The sequence below is a fragment of the Xyrauchen texanus genome, chromosome 11, assembly GCF_025860055.1.
Source record: "Xyrauchen texanus isolate HMW12.3.18 chromosome 11, RBS_HiC_50CHRs, whole genome shotgun sequence".
Classification (NCBI taxonomy): domain Eukaryota; kingdom Metazoa; phylum Chordata; class Actinopteri; order Cypriniformes; family Catostomidae; genus Xyrauchen; species Xyrauchen texanus.
In genome coordinates this window covers 4,842,402-4,852,845 of record NC_068286.1, presented here as the reverse complement: position 1 = coordinate 4,852,845, position 10,444 = coordinate 4,842,402, and the positions used below count along the sequence as shown (strand labels likewise).

The window sequence follows — 10,444 nt, the reverse complement described above, 5'->3', positions numbered from 1 at the left end:
ACTGCATGTTTATGAAGAAAAAAACCCCCTGAGAAATAGGAAATGAAACTTATTATATGAGGAAATAATGTTCATTTGCCAACAGTATATTAGCAGAAACTTTCTTGCATTTTTTATTACATTTTGAATAATAACGTCCTTATGAACTGTCAAACCAAACCTACACCCTTGCATCAAACAAATACAATTTTACACATGATTGTCTTTTAGTGTTCTCTGGGAATATTTCCATTGATTTGTTTTGTGAGGGAGTGGCTATGAAGGGTGACTCAGAATGAGAAAGAGAACATTTTATTATTAAACCAGACACATTGCGGACATGTTGCACTTTGCTCGAACTGTTTTAACACCAGCACATGCTGAGAAAAGAGGAGGAAGATGAAAAATAGACAGACAAATGCTGAAGGTTGTACTTTTCAGGGTCATGTGACTTTTAATTTTTGCAGTTTCTGCAAGATCTGTTGAATCATGCATCCTGTAGAATATTCATTTTAAACTCTGTATGTATGTGAAATTACGCATGAACATGCAAAATAGAAGTGTTTAATTATAAATCTGCACTAATGTCCTGTGTCTGGAGGAGGAGTCATGTGCTCGCACAGAGAGGAAGTAAAGACAGGATATGTTAAAGTGGTAAAGACAAACTTCTCAGACTACAGTAGACTCTCATGGGAGAAGCTCTGCTCATTATCTGACATCTAAACACTGCTGAAGGTAGGACAGTTAACTGCATATTTCTAAATGAATTCATTTACTGATAAAATTCAAATTCAGTTTAGCTTATAGATCTGTTTGCATTTCAATATGTTTTCGTTTATTCATTTAATTCTCTGAATGTTCAAAATGTTCAAAAATGTCAAGATTTGCAATCTTGTAAAACACAAGAATTATTGTTATAAATATGACACCTATCTTTACATTCATTTTTTTATTTAAAATTTTTTATGTCACTAAAACTCTTCCATTATATATTAGTGTGATGTAAAATATCTTCTTTCTGTCTTGTAGGATGTTTCATCTTTTCTCTCGGATCTTTCTGCTTGTGGTTTCTGGTGTGTCTGAATTAAATCTTATTTATAAAACTTATAGTGAAGAAACAATTTACTTTTTGTACGCACTTCTGTTTTTAAGTATGTCTGTGGAAGGAATGTGTTGTAACCACAGCTTATAGTTTTGCAGTTTTCACACACACACACACACACACACACACACACACACACACACACACACACACACACACACACACACACACACACACACACACACACTCACACAGACCTTCAATACTCAAAAATATGTATTTACCTGTTTTATGTTTCTCAGGCATTTGTGGCCAAAGTTGGAATGTGAAGTACACAAATATTAACCAATGTGCTCTGAAGGGATCTACAACTCTTCTAACAGGCAGTTATACACACCCAAATAGTCTCACTGTGACAAAGACATTATGGACCATAAATCCAGCTCAAGGCAAAGACAACACTGATTTGATTGATGATCCACATTACAGTGGCAGGATTGAGTACTTCCACAATAAAGAAATGTTCTCTCTCAAACTGAGTAACGTGACAGATCAGGATGAAAGTATGTACTGCATCAAAATCATAACAAATGTGGAAAAGGAAAAATGGCTGGGTTATCCTGGTATTGACCTCAAAGTGACCGGTAAAGTAAAACTTCACATGAATGACAATATTAATAACTGAATTTGCACATAATGTCTGAACAATGTGTGACTTTTCTATCCAGATCTCAGAGTGGAGATTCCTCAAGAGGTCATAGAGGGAAATTCAACAGTTTTAGTTTGTAAAACCACCTGCAACCTCGGGAACCGTGCTAAATATACCTGGTACAAGAACAGCAAACCTTTCTCAGGATCTCTCAGTACAAATGAACTCTTGTTGAAGTCAGTCAGCAGTGATGATACAGGAAACTACAGCTGTGCAGTGACACAACCTGAACATCTCCCATCTCCTGCACTCACTCTCACTGTCAGATGTGAGTATGATGTTACTCATACAAATTCACCTCTAGACAAGTGATGAAGACTTTATTATTATTATTATTATTATTATTATTTTAGATCCTCCAAAGAAAGTCTCAGTGTCCATCAGTGGATCTGGTGAAATAGTTTTGGGTGATTCAGTGACTCTGACCTGCAGCAGTGATTCAAACCCACCTGCTCACATCTACACCTGGTTTAAGGTGAATGAAAGCTCATCTGTTGGATCGGGACAGAGTTACAGTGCACGAGAGAGTGGATTCTTCTACTGTGTGGCTCAGAATCAATATGGATCTCAGAGATCAGCTGCTGTGTCTATAACATCAAAAGGTAATCATATTAGATACTATTGAAATTCTGCAGCTTTTATAATCAACACTATTAAATTACATTTCTCTTCACTCAGCGGGCCAGAATAAAGCTCTGTATGCAGCGGCTGGAATTGTGGCTGTGCTCGTCTGCATCTGCATCGTTATTGTAGTCATAAAGATAATATGGTAAAGAACATGTTCAAACAAAACTTTTACATGAGTACTACAAGAACAGGAAGGTGAATAAAAATGATGGATTTTCCTCTTTTAGCAGCGATATTGCTTTAATCAACAGCAGAATGAATCATGAATTGTGTTTTTAGAACATGTTCACATTTGTGTGACACATGGAAACCCCTCCTGTGTTTCTCTATCTCCAGCAGACAGAGAGGAGATACTGGAGTCAGAGGTGGCATTTCAAAACAGGCAAGTCTAGAGGAGTGGCTCTTTCAGCACCCTTTCCAGCTGTTAACAAGTCAAATGTGGTTATAATGAAAATATTCAGACATTATTATACTGATTGGAGAATTCTAGTTCCTCCCTTCACTCTCTGCTAGCGTCTGATCATCTGGACTGTGTGTTTATTCAGGATAACATCAGTGTAGCAGTGACAGATCAGAGCATGCATACTACAGTGTGTGATTCACCAACAGCCAATCAGAATGATTTAGTATACTCCAGCATCACTCACCAAAGACCCAAAAAATCCAGGCAGGACCAGATGGCTGGAGATAACGAAGAGGTTCAGTACGCAACTGTCCATCACCACAAGAACAAGGAGAACAAGAGAGTGGAGGCACCATCTGAGTACGGAAATATTAGGAGTCATGGTCCTGCTGTTTCTCCCAGGTGAGGCACACTTCTGAGTGTACTTTAATAAACTTCAGCTTGTAACACATCCTGCACCATTTGTGCTACAATAATGATGATGCCTTAAATCATGCAACTTCTTGAGGAAATGTGTGCTGTAACTTTTATAAGCGATTAGACTTACAATTTTCCCTTGGCGAAAGATAAATAAATAAATAAATAAAACAAATCCAGTGACTTAGAGACCAGAATGTCATAGAGACTAAGGGGTGGCCTCCTTTGACTTTGACTTGTCAGTAAACAACTACCTACAAATCATCAAGAAAACCCTAGCAACCAAATGGCAATGCCCTCGCAACTACCTATAACACCCTAGAAACTGCATTGCAATGCATCTCAGCCAATTTCTGCACTAGAATATCATAGAGACTAAGGGGTACCTCTTTTGAATTGGGTCAGTAAGCAACCACTGAAAAACTATTCAGAACACCCTAGCAACGACTTAGCAACACCCTAGCAATTGCCTATAACACCATTGCAATGTACCTCAGCCATATTTCGGCACTAGAATATATCATAAAGAACAAACCATAAAGAAAACCCTAGCAACCACCTAACAATCCCCTAGCATCTACATATAACACTTTAGCAACCACACTGAAATGTACTACAGCCCATTTTGGCACTAGAATAACGGAGAGACTAAGGGGCGGCCTCTTTTGACAAGGGTCTGTAAGAAACCACTGACAAACCATTCAACAAATTATCAAGAAATCCCTAGCAACCACTTAGCAACACCCTAAAAAGTACCTATAACACACTAGCAACTGCATTGCAACACACCTCAGCCATATTTCAGCAAGAGAATATCATATAAACACTAGGATGGCCTCTCTTGACATGGTTCAGTAAAAAAAACACCTACAAATCATCAGGAAATCCCTAGCAACCACATAGCAATGCCCTAAAATGTACCTATAACACCCTAACAACTACATAGCAACACTCCTCAGCCAATTTCAGCACTAGAATATTATAGAGACTAAGAGGTGGACACTGTTTGACTTGGTCAGTAAGCAACCACTGACAAACCATTCAGAAAACCCAAGAAACCACCAAGCAATGCCCTTGTAACTACTTATAACACACTAGCAACTGCATAGCAACACAACTCAAACTCAAATTATGGCACTAGAATCTTATGGAGACTTTGGGGTGGCCTCTTTTAACTTGGGTTACAATGCGACCAACTCAACTCAACCCTCCACTGACAAACTATTCAGAACACCCAATTAGCAACGCCCTAACAACTAACCCTAACACCCTAGCAACTGCATTGCAAAGCACCTCAGTCATATCCTGGCACCAGAATGTTATAAAGATTTGTTGTGGCCTCTTTTCATTTGGGTCAGTGCGCAACAACTGTCAAACCATCCCGAATACCCCTGCAACCACTAAATAACACCTAGCAACTACCCATAACACCCTAGCAACCGTACTTCAGACATATTTTGCACCAGAATACAAAAGAGGTTTAGGGGTGGCCTCTTCTCACTTGGGTCAGTACACCACCATTGACAAACCATCCAGGACAAGCAACTACTTAGCAACACCTTTGCAACTACATTCAGTATAAGACCTTAGCAACTGCATTGCAATGCAACTTAGCTATAGATCTGCACCACAAGACTATCATAGAGACTTGGGGGTGGACTATTTGACTCAAGACAACCAACTAATAACCATTCAGAACACCCAAGGAACCTGATAACAACATACTAAGAAACATTCAGATTTAACACTTAAATGTAAAAATAGGCTGTTCCCCTTCTGTCACTCACTCGACATTTTCGGAGAGTGCCTCGCTCGGAGAGTGCCTTGGTTCCTTCCCTTAGTGCCTCTTGCCAGGAGTTTGGATGCGTGTCTATCGCTTCACAACCCATCGCGCTGGCTGACCAGAACCGTCAGACTTGTCTATGCGATTCAATTCGCCAGGCGCCCGCCCCTGTTCCAAGGTGTTCTCTTCACATCCTGTGCGCGGAGATCGCCTCCAGCATCAACCAGGATGCGATAGAGCCTGTCCCTCCAGCCGAGAAGAAGAGCTGCTTTTACAGCCCTTACTTCATTGTTCCCTAGAAGGGCGGTGGGTTGCACCCAATCCTGGACCTGCAAGTCCTGAACCAGGCTTGACACAGACCCTTCCTACGTTTTGTGCTCGACGGTCGGGCGTATCAGTACAGGGTCCTCCCCATCAGCATGTCCCTGTCCCCCGTGTCTTCACTAAGGTCGCAGAGGCTGCCCTTGCCCCTCTAAGGGAAGTGGGCATACGCATACTGAACTACCTCAATGACTGGCTGATTCTAGCACACTCTCGGGAGTTACGTTGTGCACACAGGGACCTGGTGCTCATGCACCTCAGCCGTTTTCGGGCCAACTGGGAAAAGACCAAGCTCTCCTCGGTTCAGAGCATCTCTTTTCTCGGCATGGAGTTAGATTCAGTGTCAATGATAGCGCGCCTCATGAATGAGTGTGCGCAGTCAGTGCTGAAATGCCAGAACTTATCCAGGCAGCAAATGTCGGTCCTACTGAAGTACTTTCAGAGAATCTTGTGGCATATGACATCCTCAGTGGCGGTCACTCCGCTCGGGCTGATGCATATGAGACCGCTACAACACTGGCTGCAGACCCGAGTCCTGAGGCACGCATGGTGCCATGGCACACAGGTGGCGTGTGCAACGGGCATGTAGCTGCTGGCTCCTGGACAGGACCTCATCTGCATTGGCACATCAACAGCCTCGAGTTGCTGGTGGTACTGCTCGCCTTGTGGAGGCAACAGCCGTTGATTCAGGGCAAGCATGTGTTGATCCGCATGGACAACACCTCGACGGTGGCATCCTTGTGGGCACTGGCCAATGGCACCTCTCTAGCAGACATATGTAGGGCAGCGGGCTAGGCAACACCCAATACCTTTGCAAGGTTTTGCAATCTCCGGGTTGAGCCGGTCTTGTCTTGTGATCTCCACCATGCATGTTCACGACTGGTGAACCCTGGATGTTCTTCCTCCTAGCCCTCTGACTCACGAATTCTGCAGAGGAATTCATGGTCAGACCCAGCATTTGTGCTACATGCCCTGTACCGGGGTAAGTGCTCCATAGGTTTTTGGTTTCCTTGTCAACCTTCTGTGATATATCTTCTGCAGCACGGTCCCCCCCTTCCTTGTGTTAGACCCACGTCTCCCTTGGCAGTGCCCTCTCTGCCCCTGTTGCTGTGTTTGTAGAACCCCCCCCCCACGAAGGGCTGGACTTACCTCTCATTGTGGCATTTCGTATATAGGACCTCTAGTGTCACTTCATCAACACAACGTTGAGTGAGTGACAGAAGGGGAACGTCTTGGTTACTGTCGTAACCTCCGTTCCCTGATGGAGGAAATCAGAAGTTGTGTCCCTCTTGCCACAGACAGAACTTTACTGCTGTAATGGCCGGGACCTTGTCTCACCTCCTGAGTGCAAAAGCTGAATGAACTTGTCTGCTGGCCTCCCTTTATACCCATATGTCGGGGGGAGTGGCATGCAAATTAAACTCGCCAATTCCCATTGGCCTTTTGTCAACGATCTGAAGATGAATCGAGCTCCCAAGAGCGACCCCTAGTGTCACTTTATCGACACAACGTCTTGTTCCCTCCATCAGGGAAAGTTTATGACAGTAACCGAGACATTTTTGATTGTGCACCTTCTCATGATTTTGTTAATTATCAATATTATCATTTTAAATTTCAACAGATCTGCTACTGAAATGGTGGACGATTCCTCTGTGATCTACAGCGGGATCAATGTTGCATGAAGAATTTCAGAATCAGCTTTACAGAGCAGCTGAACTGACATCATCTGATCACAATCAGTGTAGAACTGATACAAGACCTGACCTGCCATTGAACCACAGCGTAAACCTAAAGCAGTGGTTCCCAGCCCTCTTTTTAGAGATATATTAATTGTATTTTTCCTTGATAAACATTTGACATTGATCTGGTTGCTGAGCGCATTTGTTGTTTCACTAAAATGGGTATTTACCTAATAAAAGAAAATGTATCTCTTGGTTATGGGACTGGCATTTAAGTTTGCATGTGTGCAAGAATTGTTCTGTGTAAATGTTTAACACTAACACAGAGTTTGTGTTAGAATGAGAAAATGAAACAAACAAATATAAATCTCATTAGATATTCATGCAGTCATGATTTCCACATTTAAATCTGGTGACATCAGAGGATGATGTAACTTTCTTTCTGAGTTCGTCTTGTGTTGTTGAGAGGGAGGAAACAAATATTCAGGAAGAGGAAGACAAATTCAAATTGTGCTTCAAAGTGTATTTTAAGTGTGATCACAACTAACAGTTCGACAGTTTAACACGTCTGTCAAGTTCCTGTTTCCATCATTCCTCATTTGAACTCCTGCAACGAGACTCATCGCAGCACGGTAAGACATTTGTACATTATTTTATGAGGGTTTAAATCAGTCTGAAGAACTTTGAAGGAAAAGGGACCAGGGCCGTGCTCACCCCCCTTTTCCACCCCTTAAATAAAGATGCAGAGAATGATTTACAAACTTTTACATTTCATATTGTTAATAATTAGTCTTAATGGTAATTCTAGAACTGTTCAGTCTGTTAAATCCTCTCATCAGTATCTGCTCCTGATGTTCAGAAGAATCTCCTCTCTCTCTGATCTCCAGTCTCGTGATTGTGCCTCATCTTGAATGGAAGAAATCGACTTTTCATTTATTGTTTTATAGAATAATAGATTCATTTAATAAATATCGATTGATTGTGATGTCATTTGTAAATAACGTTTCATGTTAATCTCATGTCATTATTGTCTGTTTTATGATCGTAGAGGTTGCTATGGTGACGTTCATCAGAATGTTTCTTCCTCTGATCTTACTGGTCATGACTGCGGGTGAGTGACGCTCTCAGTTCACAGTTCTAGAGTCAGAATACAGATGTGATTAAACGCTTCCTTCAGGACTCTGCAAATATAATGAGGAAATACTCGTTTATAAAATAACACAAGCTCTAAAAGTGGTAGAATTAATTCAGTTTAAATGAAAATGGGGAAACATATTTGCAAACACCCAACTTAAATAGTTTTCATTTTCTTTTAGTTTCATTATTTCTGTGTTTCAGGTGTTGATGTTCAGCAGAATTGGGGAGTGAATTACAGCCCTTCATATGTTTGTGTATTAAGAGGCGCATCAGTGAAAATGTCCTGTACTATAAAACATCCTTCTGATCATGAGGTCAAAACAGTCTTCTGGACCAAAACTGCATTTGTACCTGTTAGAGAACCACCTGACCTGTGTTCAGACCCAGAATACAGAGGAAGAGTTCAGTGTTTGAGTGAAAATAAAGACACTTACAGCATCACTTTGAGTAATGTAACACAAGCTGATAAACACATCTACTACTGCAGATTTACATCAAACAGAGGAGATGGAAAATGGACAGGGATTCCTGGAGTTCAGCTCGACGTCACAGGTAGAAATAATCTACAAACACAGTTTTTATTTTATTATGTAGCTGCAGTGTGAGAAGCGTTTCATTTTTTATCTTTAAAGGAAAAGTTCACACAAAAATGACATTTCTCTCATCATTTATTTACGGTCATGCTGTTCCAAACCACTTTGACTTTCTTCTGTGGAACACAAACAACAAAGATAGTCTGAAGAATGTCTGAGCTGTTTTTTTTCTCAATGGAGATGAAATCAGATGTTTACCATCAAACCTTCTGGTGACCACCGGACATTTAAAAACCTGTTAGTGCATTTTCAAAATAGGCCGATTGGGCATGAAAACCACAACACCAGCAACACTTTGTGTGGTTTGTATACAGCGCTCTGCACATGCGTCAAGCACAAGGAAGTGTGTGAAAGAGATTCTCTGGCAAGAAGACTGCAGATATCAAACATGAAACTGAATAAGTACTGAAATATTCAACCAAACCTATTTTATCACTTTAGAAGACTTGAACTTTACAACTCAATTGCACAGATGACTTTTAAGATGCTTTTTTGTCCTCTTTGTAGCTTGAAAGCTTTAATATCCTTTGACTTGCATCATACACAAAAACACCTCATACATGCTTCAAAATATCTTCGTTTGGCTTCCGCAGAAGAAAGTAATTTGGGTTTCAGATGACGTAAGAGTGATTAAATAATGAGAGAATGATCATTCTTGGCTGAACTATTCCTCTAATCTTTATGTATTACATGAACATGATGGTCAAACAGAGAGTTGTTGTTGTGTTGCTGTCAGACCTCCAGGTGGAGACACAGCAGAGAGTGAAAGAGGGAGATTTAGTCACTCTGACATGTAAAAGCACCTGCAGTCTGACTGAAGAAACAACATTCATCTGGTCCAGAAACACACAGACAGTCACTAAAGGAAGAGTTACAGTGAATCAGCTCCAGCTGCAGTCAGTCAGACGTGATGATACAGGAGATTATAGATGTGCTGTGAGAGGAAAAGATCATCTGTCCTCTCCTGAAGTTTATCTACAAGTAGGAAGTGAGTACATGATATGATATCAACATTAGTTTATATTTCACACCGTTCAATTAATTCTTCAATGAATGTGGAATAGAGATGCACTGATATGCAATTTCTGGGCTGATACTGATAATTCACAGCTCATTGTGACCGACACTGATAACTGATCTTTTTACTTTTTGCATTTTAAACTGGAGCTGCTCTCTAATGAATTAAAAGCTCAATTTAATTAGAAATAAAACAGGTGTTGTTTAAAAGCTTTGAATTTAGATCAACTCACAACTACTGCTAAACAGATGTAATAATAAATAAAACCAAAATGACACGATGAACACAGAGTAACAAACATTAAACAACTAAACACACAATGTAAACACAACGTAAACTGTCTCTGTTTCCTTTAAAAAAAGCTTCACTAGGATGCTGCGTTGAAAAGCGCTTAGGGAACAATCCTAGCTGTGAATATGTGTGCAACACGTCAATGAACATTGACCGGAATTTATAGCCTCGGCTGGTGAGATCACTGGATGCACCTGTGGCCAGGCTATAAATAGATGCGTCACCAGAGTGTCTTCAGATCCTCTTTTTGCAGAGCGATCCTGTGTGTGTGTGTCTCACAAGCCTGTCAAAACTTTCTTTCCTCTGCTAGAAGTTAGAATTTGGTTAGGCAGTGTGCAGTGAACCTTTTCTCCTTTCTCTGCTTTCCAGAAAATATTATATATATATTTATAGAAAAAGAGAATGACTGAAAGCCAGGGCAAACGATGCGTGTTCCCCTGTTCTC

The 10,444-nt window shown here is 40.8% G+C and overlaps 1 protein-coding gene across 2 annotated transcripts; it reads left to right on the top strand.

Moving 5' to 3' along the window:
• Positions 1-618: 618 nt before the first annotated feature.
• On the top strand, positions 619-8,380 carry si:ch211-286b5.9 (B-cell receptor CD22). 2 transcript variants are annotated; one of them, XM_052137465.1, is made up of 10 exons: positions 619-714; positions 1,009-1,052; positions 1,324-1,665; positions 1,750-1,998; positions 2,084-2,332; positions 2,409-2,499; positions 2,694-2,739; positions 2,903-3,162; positions 6,903-8,071; positions 8,299-8,380. In XM_052137465.1, exons 2-9 carry the CDS (start codon positions 1,010-1,012, stop codon positions 6,961-6,963), a joined length of 1,341 nt encoding a protein of 446 aa, XP_051993425.1. In that variant the 5' UTR covers positions 619-714; position 1,009; the 3' UTR covers positions 6,964-8,071; positions 8,299-8,380. The 2 variants fall into 2 exon arrangements, with proteins under 2 accessions (XP_051993425.1, XP_051993427.1); XM_052137467.1 differs by lacking the exon at positions 1,009-1,052 and having other exon boundaries at positions 630-714.
• Positions 8,381-10,444: the final 2,064 nt, after the last annotated feature.